This window comes from Actinia tenebrosa, unplaced genomic scaffold, assembly GCF_029948245.1.
Source record: "Actinia tenebrosa isolate PJP-AT-01 unplaced genomic scaffold, QUT_ActTen_1.0 PGA_scaffold1__47_contigs__length_23844297, whole genome shotgun sequence".
Lineage (NCBI taxonomy): Eukaryota > Metazoa > Cnidaria > Anthozoa > Actiniaria > Actiniidae > Actinia > Actinia tenebrosa.
Window position 1 is genome coordinate 14,705,408 of NW_028292578.1, and position 18,417 is coordinate 14,723,824.

Here is an 18,417-nt window from a genome sequence, read left to right on the forward strand (position 1 = left end):
TCACTAATGGTCCAATTCATTTTATTTCCTTCCTTTTTTTCCCTTTCTTTTGCCCGCTTAGCTTTCTTCTTCTATTTTTCTGTTTCTTTACTTGTGTTTAACTGTTTTCCCTTTTTGATTCCTTTTTTATAATTCTTTTCTTTCTTTTTTTTGCCTTTATTTCCTTCTAGACTAAAATGCTCAGATTCTTGTGAACGTTGCAAACTTACCTTCTTCCAAAATGGCAAGGAATTTGATAACTAAAAATATCATATTCAATGTTTGAAACGCTTTACACTATCAGTATTTTGCTCTAGTTTTCGTACGAATTCCGAAACTCTTTCAATTAGACAAGAGTAATTGAATAACTATAACGTCATAATCATGCGCGCGCACGCATGCGCGTAATGGAACTAGTATCCAGGACCTTTCCTAGTGCAGCACGCAGTATTTTTGCTAGTCCTCATTCGGTTAACCAAGCTATTTACTGTTAATGTTCGAAGTCAATTCTCATCTTGATATTAATATGCAGCGGCAGAATTAAGTAATATTTATATAATATTATACCTGGATAAATCATTAATTTCTTTATTTTTCTTTCATTCTTACTATAAATTAGAGTTCAAATAATTACTTGATTTTTCTTTCATTCTTATTAAAACATAATACGACTCGAACCTTCTTTTACTTTGTAGCCATATCGTTCAGTCGGACGATATGTTAAATACTTTAATTATTAATATAAAAAACTAACTGAGAATAAATATTTATTGTCGATTATATTCACGACTGGTGCAGAAAGCAGAATGTTATTCACGGTATTTTTTTAGGGTCAAGCGGGCCAAGCGAAGACTAGGGCCGAGCTTCGAGTCCCCCTAGGGGTAGGGGGCGGGGACGAGGGACGGATTACGAATAGAAACCAAGAAAAATGGAAGGGTATCTCGCAGTATTACATCTAAAAATCTTGGAGATTATTTATGTTATTCTCATAAATATTTTCTATCGTGCCTCACACTAGAATCAATTTACAATCACATCCGGAACAACACTGTCTCTTTTCTTCGCCTCCAGTGCTTTCCGCTTAGCGGAGCTCATTCTTGGTTTTGTTGAAGACAGAATGTTACGAGTTTTAGTTCCAGGATCGACTTGTGAGGTATCGTCTTTTGAACCATCTTTATGTGAAGCGGAGGTGATTCTGACCAGCGGTAATGGAATGGCAAGAGGCGCACCTGCAAAATAAACGATGCGCACTAAATATCGAAATCTTTGCTTTATCACAAACGGAAATTTGTAAACCTTTTTGAATAAAACCAAAAAGGCCGGCTGGCTAACTTAAAGTGCCCCTGATTTAATATTTTCAATATTGATTCTACATGAGGTGAATACTTGAATGGTGAATATGAGGTGAATATTTTCATACGATTTGAGTGATGCATCTTGGGATATCGAGGTTTATTCTTTGTGATGTCATAGGAGGCATGCTACTATAAAATAAAATACAAACATTTTACCATTCAAATGTTCACTTCATGTAAAATCAATATTAAACATATTGAGTTAGGGGTTAAGTTCACTTCAAGACGGAGATAATTCTATCAAACAAATACCTTCAGGCGAGTTGGTGAAATCTTTGAGAGACTTGAACGTCAACGGAGTAGCAGCCCCAGACCTCTGTGCTACTTTGCTCTTCTTTACATGCTGATAATCAATATTACTAATCATACTATAATCACTAATACACGAAATAGCGTCTAAGGGTACCCCTTTTTTGACCCGTGATCCTTTGCCAGCTGGTTGTAATAATCGCTTGTTTCGTTGTCCTCTAGACCCTAGTAACTTCGCTTGTTGGGTGAATTTCCTTTTGTCATCGTCATCACGGTCATCATCGGTGCTTTCATCTGGAATCACTTGGATCTCATCAACCAATACTTTGGGTATCTCTTGCTTGGCTTTAATCCTTGATTTTCCATCTTTTTCAGCTGTTTTCGATTCGCCTTCTTTGGCATCCTCTTGTTGATCTTTATCAGTATCTTTAGTTTCAGAAGAATTTTTTTCCTCTTGGATGCTCACTTTGTCGGATTTTCGTGACATATTGGAGTTCCTTCGTAGTGACAGCGCTACGGATAGGGTCGATCCCCGTCGCCCTGGCAACAGCGACGCGGTCGTCTGACCTGCGTACTGCTTCTTAAGGTTTTGTAAAAGCTTTGCTTGAAGTCCTAACAAAGACAATGGTTAAAAAGTTTTTAACACTTTTAACACTCTTCCAGTCTTTTTAAAAAGATTTAAGTGACTTAAATCATGTAATTTATACTATACTACACTTTTTGAGATTGCAAATCATGGTTATAAATATATGTCCAAATGGAATACGATAGTGTAGTGTATTGGTTCGTATATTGTGTGTATTACGTCGTTCTGTTCACGTACTTCCACATGAGTTTACTACCGTAAACATACTGTATTATGGTCTAGTTTGGGGTACGAACCGACACGGTTGTTGAACCAAACAAGTTATGGGTTCAACAATGTATCATGTTCATCGATTTCATGTATTGAAAAAGAAAAAAGCTTTTACATGGTCTTGTGTGGGACAGTTTTTTAAAAATCACGTGACATGTCGCCATAGCAACATGGTAAATTCTTACCTTTGGGGCCGTCTTTCTCACTTTCTTCTTTATCGCTTATCCCACCTTGCACTGGAGAATCAAAAAAATATTTTTTCCATTGGCTAAATATTTGGAATTACTAAATTATTCGTCCAAAATTTTACAGAATTTGTGTCTATCACCGTCATTTAATTTCTGTAAACTACGTTTTTCCACGAGTAAAATGTCATTGTATTGTGTTGTGTACGTTGTATGAAGGATTCACTCTAAGACTCGACGAGAATGAACATGTGCAAATGAGTCCGCAGTCAAGGATCACAGCGAGTTTTATAAATGGAAAATATTTTCTGATAAAGATACCACCCCAGTGAATGTAATGACGTACCTGACATGCTTTGCCGCTTCTTGTCTTTGATTGGTTTACCGTCCTGACCAATCGGCTTTATGCTTGAGAGAAGTGATCGACGGCTTTTTGTTTCCTCTAAAAACAAGAGAGCAACATGGTTAAAACATTTTTGGTTGCCCTCATGAAATGGAAAAACAGTGGATTAGGGTCAGTCCCGCGGGCAGCAATAAAGCGCGCGAGACGGCCATACAACCATGCTACTTAGAATAGTACCTTTCTCTTCGAGGAGCAACTCAGGAGGTATTTCTAGTCCCTGTTCTTTTAGTCTTTTGATGTGTTCTTGTCGTTCTTGTTCTACCACGTGCTTCGAGTAATACCATGAATTCATCTCATCCTCCACCTCGGAATAAAACACCGAGGCTGTGTCGATACTAAACAGACTGCAAAGAGAGGAAAGAAAGTGTGAGTACTAGTAACGAAATAAAAAACTCGCTCGTGTAATCAGCGTGTGCAATTATAAAGGAGGATTGACAGAACGCGAGACAAGTGTTAGGAGAAGCACGAGGCGTAGTGAAGTGCTTCTCAACACTTCTCTAGTGTCCTGCCAACCCCCAAGTGCTTTAATAACTCCACACAGCACAGCGAGAAAGTGTTTTATTCCTTTTAGGAAATACAAATTAGGGTAGCCGTTAATTTGGACAAGAATGACGAAATAGGAAGTGCGCGCTCGTGCTGTGTTCTCTCGTAATGCACGTGCACCCAACCAATCAGAACGCGAGATTCATACTAGTTATTTTCAGTCATTGGATGTATCGATTCTACAACAAATATATCGGTAAAACACCTTGCCAAATCCTCCATGCGTTTCTTTTCTCTTTCTTCCTTTTCTTTCTTCTTCCTTTCAGCGCTCAGCCTCGCCAGTCTCCGCCTTTCACTGGCTTCTCGCTTGGCCTTGGTTTCAGCACGTTGTGCAGTCAACTTCTCTTGTAGGTGATCCAACAGGGATTTGTCTGCAGGCAGCTTACTTCGATAGGTGATGAACTCCTTCCAATGGTTGAAGAGAATCCGAAACACTGTCATCTATATATAACAATTAACAACAAACAGAAATCAGAAGCTGAACGAGTAAGGTGGGTATTTCTAGCCATAGACCTTAGAAATAAAAACGAGGTACATTAGGGGATTCTTAGGAAAAGTTCTGGTAAGGGAGAGAAATAGATACGACGGAAAACAAAGAAGAGCGAAGGAAAATATGAAAAATGAGAAAGAAAAGACATTTATTTTATCATATTTTACGAACGAATTGGGAAAACAAGATTAGAGTAGATGTGTGGGAAGGTTTGAGGCGTTGAGATTTGAAAGAATAAGAGAGATTGAAAGAAGTGCAAATTGTACAGAATCTAAGGAAAAACAAATATGCAGAATAGAAAGAAGGAAGGAGATAAAGAGGCAATCTGGCAAAGAACGAAGAAAGAAAAGACAATGAAACATGGAACAAAATAATTCCAAATACCTGTGCTTCTCTGAAGATGTAAGGGTGCATCGTTAGTCTTCCTGTTAGTTTCTCCAGTAGTTTTTCCGCCATTTCGATTGGAATGTCTATTTGTAGTTCAGGCGCGATGGCAGAATTCAAGTAACAATCTGTGATTGCTTGGACCTTACGGCGAACGAAGCTTTCTTGCGCATGCGCATGGCACAGATCCTGTAACGAAATCAAGAAATATACGTCACATTATTAGGTAATGAGCGACTTACACTATCATGTCACGTGACCCTTGCCCTCCTTAAAGTGAGCAGTTGTGCAAAATGAAACACCATTTATAAAATGAGTACCTTAATTAACATGAGCATATATATATATAAGGAGGCAAAGTGTATATTATTACGTAATCTATACTTCTTTTACATAGCAGCAGTACAGTGCTCTCGTCTCCCACCTCTGGATTCTCGTGAGAATAGTTTGTTAGGGCTCTGCCTTGATTCAAGGGATTTTTTCCTCCGAAAAACTTACACAAGCTAAATTCCAATTCGATCTGTGAGTGTATACAGCCATGCTCGACTTTCATTAGCCCAGAGGCTGTGACAGGGTTCGATTTGTGAGTTAATCGTGCCCAGGGTTTAAGCAACCCACAGTTATTTTAGAGTATCGATAAAATTTCAAAGTTTTATTGAAGAGATAAATGGGGGAACACCAGTGGATATGAAGTGCCAATCCTGCGCCAGGAGGATCGTGGAAAAGGGTGGATCGTGGAACAACCCCCCACCCCCCCTCCATCGGGGTCCTTACAGAGGTGACGTCATGGCTATTCTTACTACCCCGTGTTTTTATTACTTGAAATACCTAATCGTTAGGAGATCGTTAATTGAAATACCTAACCGTTAGGAGATCGTACCTTGAAATACCTAACCGTTAGGAGATCGTACCTTGAAATACCTAATCGTTAGGAGATCGTTACTTGAAATACCTAACCGTTAGGAGATCGTTACTTGAAATACCTAATCGTTAGGAGATCGTTACTTGAAATACCTAACCGTTAGGAGATCGTACCTTGAAATACCTAACCGTTAGGAGATCGTTACTTGAAATACCTAATCGTTAGGAGTTTATTGCATGAAATACCTAACCGTTAGGAGATCGTTACTTGAAATACCTAATCGTTAGGAGATCGTTACGTGAAATACCGAACCGTTAGGAGATCGTTACTTGAAATACCTAATCGTTAGGAGATCGTTACTTGAAATACCTAACCGTTAGGAGATCGTTACTTGAAATACCTAATCGTTAGGAGTTTATTGCATGAAATACCTAACCGTTAGGAGATCGTTACTTGAAATACCTAATCGTTAGGAGATCGTTACGTGAAATACCGAACCGTTAGGAGATCGTTACTTGAAATACCTAATCGTTAGGAGATCGTTACTTGAAATACCTAACCGTTAGGAGATCGTTGCTTGAAATACCTAAATCGGGGTCCTTACAGAGGTGACGTCATGGCTATTCTTACTACCCCGGTGTTGGTATTTAACATCATTGTACATAAGATTTGTTTAGTAAATAATAAAAAGTTCATAAAACAATCTTTGCGTTTTCTTTATCCAAGTACGGAGATATAAAACTAAAAACATTAAAGTTATGTTCATTTCGCAAAAGGGACTGCTTGAAGCGTAGGACGGTATGCGCTAGCCTTAATCTAATTTCTCTTATTCTAAACTATGTAATATTTACCTAAGTCTTGAGCTTGGATAATTGCCTAACATTAGGATTTGAACTTATTATCTTTAGATTGAATTTTCGCGATTTACCGCCTGCGCTATAGCAGCCCCTGAGAGAAATTTTGTAACATAAATGTATTTAAGCGTTAAAGATTAGGCTTCAGAGGTCCTCTATTTTATAAATAATCATTCTAGAGAAAAATACTTAGACCATCAGTATTCAAATTGGTAGCTTGTTATCGATTGTTTGGAAAATATGTTGTTGTTTTGTTCAACAATAAAAAAGACAATATCCAAGCAGGTGCCGCGAGAACTAAAATACAATCCAGCAAACTAAAAACAGACATGACTAAAAACACGGGGTAGTAAGAATAGCCATGACGTCACCTCTGTAAGGACCCCGATGGAGGGGGGGGGGGGGGCTGGGTTGATCCACGATCCACCCTGATCCACGATCCACCTTGGGGAGGATTGGTACTTCATATCTACTAACACCAACCTTGAACTTTTGCACTTCAAGCCAAAAATCCACGTCATTCTCAAACGTGTCTCCCTTCAAAGCAACAAACGTCCTGAATTCCGCGCACGACTGTGGGTTGAGCAGGCACGTGCGCAAAGCAACAACATCACGTGATGATGAAACCCAACGACTGTTGAGAATCTGGAAAACCGAGAAGATATCGATTAGTAGATAGCTTTGTAAATAAACCCTTTTTTCTCATTTGTGCCCCCACCTTCCAGGCTGCTTCGCTTCTCTGTAGTCTTCTCTTAAGCATAACATCTTCGACCACTTCCGGTGCCGTCACACGTGGTTTCTGTCGTTCCATGAACTCCGCGGTCTGTTTGAACAGCATCAACCAACGCCTTTCAATGCGCGCGCGCACAAACTTTTGAGCTTCGGAAATGACGGGTGTTGTTGGGCGTTCCTTGATGACGCGGTTGCCATTAATGCTCATGATCTGAAGAAGTGACATTTAAAACACATCAAATGTAAAAATAAAATGGCTCTGTGGGAGGTGAGGGTGGGGAAGTTTGAGCTCTGACTTAAAAATTCTGAACCACTGTTGTTCAGGGCCCGGTTGAACATAGGGTGGATAGCGTTATCCGATGGATAAATCCTTATGTAAAAACCTGTGTGAAATGACCTCTTTTAGCATATGTTTGCCATTTAGGTTGGGGTGGGGAATTTCCTTATAAGAGCCTTTCGCTGAATAAGTGCGCACTCATCGGAGAATATCTTTAATTTCTCCGGCTGTACTTAAGCTGCGAGCTCCAAATAAAAAGTTTCAACGACTATCATTATGAAGATTTGATAGTAAGCGCTTACCAGATCTTGTCCCTCTCGTGTAGCAGGGCTATCGTTACCAAAGAAATAATTTTTGGTAAGCCAAGAAGATTTAACGTCTTTTGCCTTTTGGTCGCGCTTTTCGTCCATGAATCGAGGAATGCGTCGAAGTGTCTCCATGTCGGTCCAGGCCATCAGATCCTTGATTCCTTGAAAAAAAATATCAGCAGCTGAGCAATAGATTCTCATTTCCTCGTAATGCTTGGTAGCAATCAGCTGAACGAATCCCAAAAATCTCATTGACAGCCTACAACGACAGGCAAATACTGCCCGTCATGTGCTATGGACCAGAGAATAATCTATTGCCTGGTATCAGCCAGTTGAATAAATCTCATGAATCTCATTACCATACAGCCTACAATGACAGGCAAACACTGCTCGTCAAGTGCTATCAACCAGAGAGTATTCTATTGCTAGGTATCAATCAGCTGAAAAAATCTCATGAATCTCAATACCAGCCTACAATGATAGACAAACACTGCCCGTCAAGTGCTATCAACCAGAGAGTATTCTATTGCTAGGTATCAATCAGCTGAATAAATCTCAAGAATCTCAATACCAGCCTACAATGATAGACAAACACTGCCCGTCATCATGTGGTGTCAACCAGAGAGTATTCTATTGCTTGGTATCAATCAGCTGAATGAATCTCATTACCAGCCTACAATAATAACAGGTACAGTAAAAACCCGCATATAAGAACCTAGGTTTTTTCAAGTTAGCCTAAACAGGTTCTTATATAAATAGTATTTAGTGTTAAATTAGGTTAACTAGGTTCTTAATTAGGTTCTTAACATCATGTCGTACCTTTGGTGTGTTTTTTACTTAAGAATTCTCTAAAGTGTTCCACTTCATTTCTATTCCTTATCAAGGTCTCAAAGGAAAATCCATCCTTCGGGACGGGCATCGGGCGACTTGCTTCTTCTATTGAAATCTTTTCTTTTTCGATATCTTCATCGATTCCATCGTGCTGAAGTAATAACGACAAGGACTGTTAAACACGACTCTTTTCACAGGGATCCCAAAAACCAGAGCCATCTTACAGTTTGTAGTGATTTTGCTCACGCAATTATTTCCCTTCTCGGACTAACTGGCTCCCACACAGGGAGCCCAATTTAGCAGTATTTCTATATTGCGCATGCTCAGTGAGCTACCGGAGGATCATAAGAAAATTATATATAGCAAAACAAAGGCACGCAAATAAAATATTGTACTGATTGTTTTGCTTGAATTTTTCTCGTGCACTGTTTTATAGAGGACTCTATCGACCTTAAATGCAGCAAAAAGTGATTAAAGGCGTTCTTTCCCCGATGTTAGTTTTACATTAAACTTTTACCTAAATTGGTCTTCCTTATCTGCTATTGATGTTATACTGTTTACTCGTCTAATATAGTAAGTCAGTCAGGTGGTCGATGAATTAGTCAGACAATCGGTCAATCGGTCAGTCACTTGGTTGGTGAGTCGATTGGTCAATCGGTCGTCAGTCGGTTGGTCGGTCGGTTGGTCGGTCGGTTGGTCGGTCAGTTGGTCGCTTGTCTTTTTGGGTTTCATCCGTCAGATAAATAAAAGGCTGACCGGTCGGTCTTCAAATCCTTATAAACAGAAGATCGTTTTCAGACGATAGAATAGAATATCAAAATGATCTTATTATATTGATCTTATTATACTTTACCTCGTGTGTTTGAATGACACTTTGTCGTCTCTTCTGCATTACTTTGATCTCAATATGACGCAGTTTTTGTTCGATGGGGATCTGAAGCAGATAGTAAAATGTTTTAGTCGTTGAGGCCAGTTTACAAAGGCGCGCGCAATATGTTGACGACATAAACTGCTCCGTGTAAATCGGCCGTCGCTAACGACTGTGCATGTCAGATAACCTTGACTAAACTGGAACCCAAACAGTCTATTAGCCAATAAGTTAATCAAGTCACAGATGATCAATCAATCTACAAAGATCAAGTCTAGTGTTACTGATTTACTGCTCATTACTACAATGGCATGACACGGTCACGGTATGGAATTGACACCATCATTTAAATCGATCACAGGACGCACACCTATCACTGCTCATCCAATGAAAATACTCAGGCATGACACCGTCACGGTCACGGTACGGCATAATAATACATTTGATAGTATATAGGACGTTTTTTTTAAATATTCCTTTACCGTGCTATAATCATCCTTTCCCTGTTCTTTGAGTTGCTTCCATGGCTCGAGTAGACAGTGTAGGGCGTGGTCTTCCACCCCATCAAACAGTTCTTCGTAGGGCGGGTCAACCTGCTTGAAAACCTGATTTTCGATGTCTTTACTGACTCCGATGCACTGTGCACCACTCGGTACCACGTACCTGGCATACATCAACTGCAAGAAACAAGTCGATTAAATCAATACCCCGTAGTATTCACCTCCCTAAAGAACACGTACACTACCAATCCTTTCGTTGTTACGCACTGATCGAGACAACGGTCGCAACGAAGAAATTGGGCAATACACTTCCGTCAATCAAATAAATTGGTCGGTACCTTTGTATTATCTGATTGACCGACTCGTATTGCCCTATTTCCCTGTTGCGACTGTTGTCTCGATCAGTACGTAGCAGTGTAAAGAGTGGTCAAATGTTGGGGAACAGTTGTAGCCTGGAGAGGTGGACACAAGGTAAAATGATTTTGTACTTTCGCGGTTGAGATTCTCCCTGGGCCAGTCTCAAAAAAGGGGTTCTGTTGGAACACGACTGCAAACGTTCACGATATTGCACTGTGTATCGAACTCTGGAATTTTTGGAAGCAAAGTTGAGTTCACCAAGTTTCATCGTATGAAAACAAGCTACAACACTGCAATGGCTTGGTCTTCTCAGTCAATGAAATGCGGTTTTTCTGTGTCCTGCTGACTGGAAACGTTGCTACGTTTGACATTCCTCGAATGCTCAGTCCCCAGCAACGTTGTACTGTTTGTCCGACCTTAAGATAACCCTGGAAATAATTCTTGACATACCATTGCTTTACTGGACAGCGTGGAAGGATTCAAGGAATCAGCAAAGAACAAAGCGTTGTATTCTTGAAGGGATTTCCAGAAAGATAGACAATCTATCCATAACTAAAACATAGCAAAATGAAAATAGGTTACAAGCGAGCAACATCTATTTCTATAAAGCGGCCAACCTCTGTTTAACGTCCACTTGACAAATCCCCTAGAGAGGTCGCTTAATAGAGGGTCTACTCTACTGTATATTGAATAAGAATCGATGTAAATAGAGTAATAAATAACATACCTTATTTCCCATATTTTGAATAGCCTTCTGAAAGTAGCCTCCAGTTTGTCTCTCTAATATTAATCCCTCAATCAGTGAGTTGATCTCATCACTACCAGTGTTCACTTCTTCCTCCTCACTGTTCTTTACTTGCTGGGGTGCTTCTGTTCTTACCGCGGTCCGCTGAAGGCGCCTAAGATGAAAATTGACCTTATATTCCATTTTCATATAATTATCATATGACTTTTCGACGTTTGGACGACCTCCGTCCAATATTTCTGTCTCTGATTTTTCTTTTAAAATGCTTTTCTAAACCAATACTCATATATGACTTGTATTAGCCAAATTGCTAAAAGTCTGAGTAGTATTTTTTTGATTGACGGACACCGCGCCAATACCCTAGACGACTTTGGTTGTTCTGGACACGCATAATGTAATCATGAAAAGGGAAGGAATTAATTAACTACCAACAGAAAACATTGCACATTTTATCGCGGCAAATTTGCACTGCAGTAAAACATTGCAATTTCTATCAAAACGTATAAGGAAATTGATCACTGGTTTTCTATACCTCACTGGTAACTATTACAAGAGCTTACCCTAAAAGTTTTGTTAATTTCCCGTCAGGGGTAGGCACGGGTTTAATGTAGAGTCTAACAGACGATGCGTAGTCTGGTTGGTGGTGACCTTGGAAGGACAGTGGTTGGTTCAGCATGAAGCCACAGCTCTTACGAATTGGAGCTGTAACGTTCTAGAGATAATAATAATAATAATAATAATAATAATAATGATGATGATGATGATGATGATGATAATAAGAGGTTCTTATATCACGCATTTCACAGTTGTGTCAAAGCCCTTTAAATTTATGATCAGTGGAGGACTTTACGGGCTGCATATTAGATGTAATTGAGAGAACCACCCATCGTAGGGCATGTAAAAAATATCTTTTCTACCAGAATGCTTTAAGCAGAAAGCATGATAAATGAGATATAATGGTCGTTATTAACATATGATATACCAACACTGACCATCATGATGACCATCATTCTCACCATGCATCATCATCATTCTCACCATGCATCATCATCATTCTCACCATGCATCATCATCATTCTTACCTGTAACTGTATTGTGCTTGCATTAGTATTAACAGGCGTGGTAGCTGGTATCAGTCTCGGATGAGCAGACTTGGCCCTCAGTTTCTGCTTGGCTGTGATTGGTCTCGACTCTCCCTCCCCTCCCTGGGTCCTACAGCTTTTAGGTCTGATCAGCTGTTTTTTGTACGTCATCTGGGACATCCCACACGCGTCAGGTTCCTGTGCTAAGCTGGTTGAGTCGTTCTCACTTCTTACGGCTGTTCTGGGTCTCTCAGCCATGAGGCGCACGTAGTCTAATGCTTGGCTATCGGATCTGTTTTGTTGGTGCATTGTGAAGCGAGGACACCTGATGGATAGAAAGGATACAACCACTGAATGGAGGGATTCCTGGGAAGGAAGAGGATGGATGGATGGATGATGGATGGATGGATGGATGGATGGATGGATGGATGGATGGATGGATGGATGGATGGATGGATGGGTGGGTGGGTGGGTGGGTGGATGGATGGATGGATGGATGGATGGATGGAAGGATAGATGAATGGAGGGATGAAACATGAAACCATGAAACTTACCAATAATTCATAATCGGGTCTAATACTTTATAATGTTCATCCATAATTTTCGTGTACGTCACTTTAGACGAGTCTTCCAACCCAAGCTTTCTCTTGACATCACGTGACAGTTCATACAGCGATCCTGTCTTCCAGTACTTCTCAATGATCGTTCGAGTTATGCTGTAATTAGAAATATCTGAGTGAGGAGACTTTACAGAGGACACTCTTACACCAGCCTGTCATTGTGTATGTCATCTTAATGTGCATGTGTTTAGGGGAAGGGGAGGGGAGGGTAGGTTGGTTTGTTAAGGTAACTAAGAACTGACTTCAACCCTCATTAGAAATCACACAACATAACACTAAATTGATGTACATGTAATGTATTCAGAAAATCTTTTTGGTCGTCTATCTATTGTATCAGGCCCTGATTCATTGTATTTTTATAAATACATTACATCAGCTGCTTGCTACGTAGGTTCTCCCATTGGGATTCATAGATATGCGCCCCCGACATGTTTGTTTTAAAATAACTTACATTTGTGTCTCGGAATCGTCTTCCACATATTTCGCACATTCCACTTCAATCCAGAATCTCAAAAACTTCTCGCCATTAGTGCCCAACAAAAACTCCTTAAACTCGTCCAATCCTTCCTTCGTAGACAGGTCATAAGGCTTATCCTCCTCACACCAATCATCATCATCTAAACCGTCTATATCATCTAAATCAAACCCTACTGACGTAGCAGCGATACTGACTCTCCGTCTTGCATTCAGAATCCCCTGTATTCCTTTCAGTGTGTATTGGCTACCAGTTTCAACGTCCAGGTTAGGATCTTCAGACCCTAGTTCTCCTTCATCGCCTACATTTGTAAGGTCAATTAGTTTTTCGGATTTCTTATCTTCGCTTTCGTTGTCTTCATCTTCTTCTTGTACCGACGTAATATCTCTGTTTGATGAATCACCACTTCCTATGTTTCTAGGCCTTTTTCCTATTCTTCCTTCTTCTACTTCATTCTCAGTCATACTCGGTATCCCATTGGTCGTTTCTGTTCGATCAGTTTTTGAATTTTCGTGTTCTTTCGTAGCAATTGAAAAACTTCTGTCTTTAATCGATACTTCGTCGGCTGTTCCCGAATGTCCATCGTCAGACACGATTATTGGTATCGAGACTTCACTACTGAAATCGGAATTACTCGTAGATGGTTGACTTTTTGGCATCTCGACTAGTTTTTCGTTTTCAACCAATTCTTCCTTTGCTTCTGAAGGCCGCGAAATAATTTCTGCTTCAATCATTTGTTTTTCATCTCCTTTAGATGGAGCAGAAGATATGCGAGATGATTTTAAAGAAGTCATTCCTTCATTTTCTAGCACCTCAGCGTTTTCTCTCGCTGAAGATTCTGGTGACGAAGGAAGTGATTTAACTCTTTCCTTCTGTTGCTCGGGAGCAAAAGTTTCGCTCTTTTTCGAAATTTCACCCGTTTCGGAATCATCCACAATATTTTGACTTTCATTTTTTCTGCTTAAAGTGTTGTCAAAGTCTACGCTTTCTCTCAAGTCTTTATCACCGTTAGAAAACCCAACTTCTTTTTCTTTTGAGTTTTCTTTGTGCATAGTAGACTTGTCGTGCGAAATTTCTGCAAAAATTTCGTTTGAAATGCTTTTCTTAAAGTCTTCATTTAAAACATCATTACTATCTGTTGCATTCTCATTTTCCATAGTTTTATCTTCAGTTATATTTTCTCCAGATATCTGTGAATTTGGCTCAGGTCTTTTTTCTCCAACACAGCGAATGCTTCCTTCACTTTCGATTGACTTGACAGATCCAGCATTTGATATTGAAACGGAATTAGCAGACACACCAGAAACATTGCTTACAAAACTCATACGAGATGAAGGTCGTGAATCGGTTTCTTTATCATTCTCACAAGACGAAGTCGTACTTGACTCAGATCCATCTTCAAATACGATATCTGGAGTTCTTGAGAACTGACTACCTCCAGCGTAACTATACAAACTTCCTCGACTGTCTGCTCGCCTAAAAGAGTCATTCCAGGCTGAAAAAGTATCGTCGAGTGTGCGAATGTGCGGCGAATCTGCTGTGCTTCGTTCTCCTAAGGAGCTGAAGTCCTCACGGTCGGGGCTGCTTAAGTTGAAGCTTACAGCGCTTCGTTTTCGGTTGCTAATGGTTGTGCTTGCTACGATGCTGAACTCTTCGTCCATCCTGAAGTCACCCAGGAATGTAGACTACAGAAAGACCAATGGAAAAATAAAAAACATTATGAAAGAATTTGTGCAAAATCTGGAAGAAAAGTCATCATTGTAGTGATGCTTATGCTGCACAAGTTTGTTAAGGCGCAGACACACGGTCTAAAATTGTTCGAATGTTGGTCTCTTGATTGCATGCAATGTTGCACCGTGTCTGTATCTTTACATAACCTTGCTGTTATTATTGTTGTTGTTGTTGTTGTTGTTGTTGTTTCGATGTTGCTGTCGTGTTGCTATTTTTCAGTTTGTTGCTGTGTCTGCTGTTTTCGTTTTTGTTGTTGGTGTTGTTTTTTTCATTGTTGCCGTAGCTTTCAAGCTCAGTTGTCGTCGTCGTTTTTGTTATTGTTTGTTATTGTTGGTGTTGTTATTGTTTTGTTGTTGCTACTGCACTTTGTAGAGCATTTCAGCGTCCCCCTCCCCCCAAAAAACCTCGTTGATATTTACCGGAAACGATTCTAACAAAAAACTAGCTACAAACCTGTACAGTGGAAAGCACCATCGTCAGTTTATACTCCGCATACAACTCGCTTCTAAGAAACAAAGGTACTCTATACTTCTTCACATAATCAAGCCCCTGAGCTTTATCGAGCACCATGACGTAGTATCCTATTCTTGACTGGTTATTTGTCACATTGTAGATCGTTCCTTTAAAATGAGTCAGTTTTCTTAGCTGCGATGCTGCATGAGCATCACCTGCTCCTACGTCGTCAGCGAGCCTTTCTATAAATTCTTCAAACTGGGCGAACTCTTTGTTGTAAAACAGACGTTCTGCAAAACACTAAACGAGGAAGACGAATAATAACAGCAATGATTAATATAAAAACTCACTCGGTTTGCATGCTTGACTTGTGTGCCAAAAAATGCTTTTTTACTAGTATTTTTTCCTAGAGAAAGAAGTAAATATTGAGCGTTTTCACTCACGTGGGAAGGCAGGCATATTGGTAAACCAAACAATAGAAACTTTCTACACACTTCTTGAATAAAAATAGAGTACAAGTCCCGGAGGATAGCAAACGTTTTGTTTTGGTATACCAACATGGCCACTGTGACGTCATGTGAACTACACTCTATTATGAAGTGTTGAGCATTTTTAGTACAAATTATAATAATTTCGTAAACGAGGTACTACAAGAAGCTTTTACTTGATTCCTATAAGAATCTCCAGAAAATTTAGCAGCAATCGAGGAAATGTTAATAAAAATACATTGAAATTAAAAATATAACAAAATTTACATGTGTTTGGCTGTCAATGACATTGGTTCAACTACAAGTGGAAAACGTAAAACCTCAGGAAAACATGATTTCTTTATTAATAGTCTTTGGTTACACATACAACTCTCAAAAATACTTTATTGATTGACTGTTGGTCAATCAAAAATGTTGGTCAGGCAAAAATGTTTGTGGTCTGATATCCATTACACTTTCCACTAATTATGAAAAAAATTAAATCTTTATTTCTTGAAAGTTTTCAACATATAATTACTAGTTATGAATATCAAAATAAAAATTATAGCATAAAAGCTGCAAATTCGGGGTAAAAAAACGTTTACGATCCGCACGATCCAGTAAACCGACGTCCAGTCCAGTCCACCTATGCTCGGTTCCTGATTTTCCAAAATAAAAAATCTTTCAAAACTCAGAATCTAGAAGCATAAATCAAATTCTAGACGTTGGAAATGTTTGTTTTATACATAAAGATTATTTCTACTCTTTCAAAACCTCAAAATTCGATGATTTTTTTTCATCCAAGATCCAGTTAACCAGAGTCCAGTCCAATCCCTCAGTTTATGGAATCCCATGTTTTCCAAAATAAAATAAAATAATGAAAGGCAATATTGTGAATATTCAAACTAATTTCTAACTTTAAAATACTAGGTTTGGAAATAGGACTAACAGCCTGTCCAATTGTCCCAATCCAATTCTACCCCTAAAGGTATCAATCAGGTCTGCAGTCCAAGAGTCCTGAAGGGATAAAATTGGAGCTGAGATTTGACTCTTGGGGCTGGGAAAATGTAATTTTATGCACTGGGAATGGAATGGTATTTACGAACAAAAAACAAACAAAAAATGGAAATGGGATTGAGATATGGGAAAAACATTGGCTTGGACAATGGGTTTTGGTCAAAATTTGGGCTGGGAAATGGGATTGTGACTCCCCCTTCATAACCCTCTTTGCTAGGTGACAGAAGTCATGACCGGAAGATGTTCCCAAAGTAATATTATGTTATTTCAACTTTCATTCCCTAACCTCAGGTATCTTATTGACTGATAAACGTTCTAGGAGATACCGACTTTCTAACCCTTGCTTCGTTAATTTGTTGACATCACGTTTGTTGAGCATAGCAAATGACAAACAGAACTAGAGGGGGGCAGACTTTGTAAAAGTCTACAGGTTGTACTCTGGTGGTCCTTTTATATTTGTGTACATGGTACCAAATCATAGATCTGGAGCCCTTATGATGAGCACCCCTCCCCCCCCATGTAGTTTAGATAAAGTATTGTAGAGTGTCAGATGATGAGAGTCAATGGTAACTCTGCAGACTAGATGATATGCAGAAAGAGGAATACAGGGCCTCATGTTTGAGTTATTTATGTTTAGATGAGTATTCATGTATGTTGAATTAAAGTAAATATATATATTAATGAATAATGAGTCTTCATTTACAGCATTCTCATAAAGTGTTAGACTTACTGGTAAGGCAAGGAATGTGTTGAAATAGTCAACAAATGTCTGCTCTTCCAAGAACACTTCCTGTAAAACAAAGAAAAAGAAGAAAAATGTCAGAGAGAAGACCTCGAATTGCAAGATGTATGGAATAGAAAGCCTGGCTAGTTGAATATGAGGAAATTAAAGATTTAGATCTCTTAAGGGGGTACCTTATGCTGGGGGTGGAGGGGGGGGGGGGGGAGGGGGTGCCACTTGCCAGGGTATTATGAATGTATACCTGGGTAGCAAATCAGTCGCAGCTATATGTCATTTATATGAAGGGCTAAATCGTGGTTTAACAGTAACAGAAATATGAAATAAGCTTTAGGGGGAAAATACAAAGAGAGCTATTAGTTTTTTTCTTTCCTTCTTTCATAGACATTGAAAGTCAACTTTATAGTTAAAAATTTCAAATAGAGTATTTCAGCAGTACTCGTGAGAATTCTCACTTCTACTGTCTGTAATGCTGCTAACAATCAGTTAAGATTACTTAACTTCTAAACACTGATAAGAATAAATTTTCAAGCTGATACATATAATGCTTATATAAAAGGTACTAACCAAGTTCTCAACGCTTAGCTCTTCGGGTTCGGTAATACTTTGTTCCAGCATCTTCAAAAAATGGCATCACAATTCATGATATCTTTTTTATATTTCATTCCTTGATATCGAGTTGAATATTGCGTGTGTAGTACTGTGTACTCAAGAGCTCCACTTGTTCACTTTACTGCCATTAAACGAAGCATTTTAGACATTTTAGAAGTACTTTTCCTCTTCATCGTCTTCAAAGGATAGAGCAACATTTACACTCATTATTTTACTCAATGTGATCGTAATCACGTCTCACATCTTTGAAATTTTCAACAATAGAATACAGTTATCAAATTGAGATCAGTTAAAGTAGTTTTCGCCATGTTGTATGTCTTCCAGTTATAAATGCAAATGTTAACCATCAAGTAATCGACCAATCAGGAGTGACTATTGTACGAGTGGCTTCTTGAAGTTACTATGACAACGTTATGGAAAGTAAATACACTTTAGCAATGACT

General features: G+C 39.1%; 1 protein-coding gene across 1 annotated transcript; it reads right to left on the reverse strand.

Annotated features, from left to right (window-relative positions):
• Positions 1–551: 551 nt before the first annotated feature.
• On the reverse strand, positions 552–18,282 carry LOC116288076 (uncharacterized). Its single transcript, XM_031694799.2, has 22 exons — positions 17,930–18,282; positions 17,354–17,413; positions 15,140–15,439; positions 12,932–14,640; positions 12,415–12,576; positions 11,861–12,185; positions 11,339–11,490; positions 10,761–10,932; positions 10,484–10,585; positions 9,659–9,853; positions 9,162–9,242; positions 8,297–8,459; positions 7,472–7,638; positions 6,879–7,103; positions 6,644–6,805; positions 4,445–4,633; positions 3,776–4,011; positions 3,205–3,371; positions 2,971–3,066; positions 2,625–2,675; positions 1,587–2,195; positions 552–1,208 (listed from the first exon to the last, which is right to left on the reverse strand). The coding sequence occupies exons 1-22, from the start codon at positions 17,978–17,980 to the stop codon at positions 1,000–1,002; spliced, it is 5,583 nt and encodes a 1,860-aa protein (XP_031550659.2). The 5' UTR covers positions 17,981–18,282; the 3' UTR covers positions 552–999.
• Between the last annotated feature and the right edge of the window lie 135 nt (positions 18,283–18,417).

Excerpts from the sequence above, each read along its gene's own strand:
- LOC116288076 (XM_031694799.2), bottom strand. The coding sequence starts at position 17,980 with ATGCTGGAACAAAGTATTACCGAACCCGAAGAGCTAAGCGTTGAGAAC. Across the intron at positions 12,577-12,931 it reads GACGATTCCGAGACACAAAT|CATAACTCGAACGATCATTG; the intron begins GTAAGTTATTTT and ends TTCTAATTACAG. Across the intron at positions 12,186-12,414 it reads GACCCGATTATGAATTATTG|GTGTCCTCGCTTCACAATGC; the intron begins GTAAGTTTCATG and ends TCTATCCATCAG.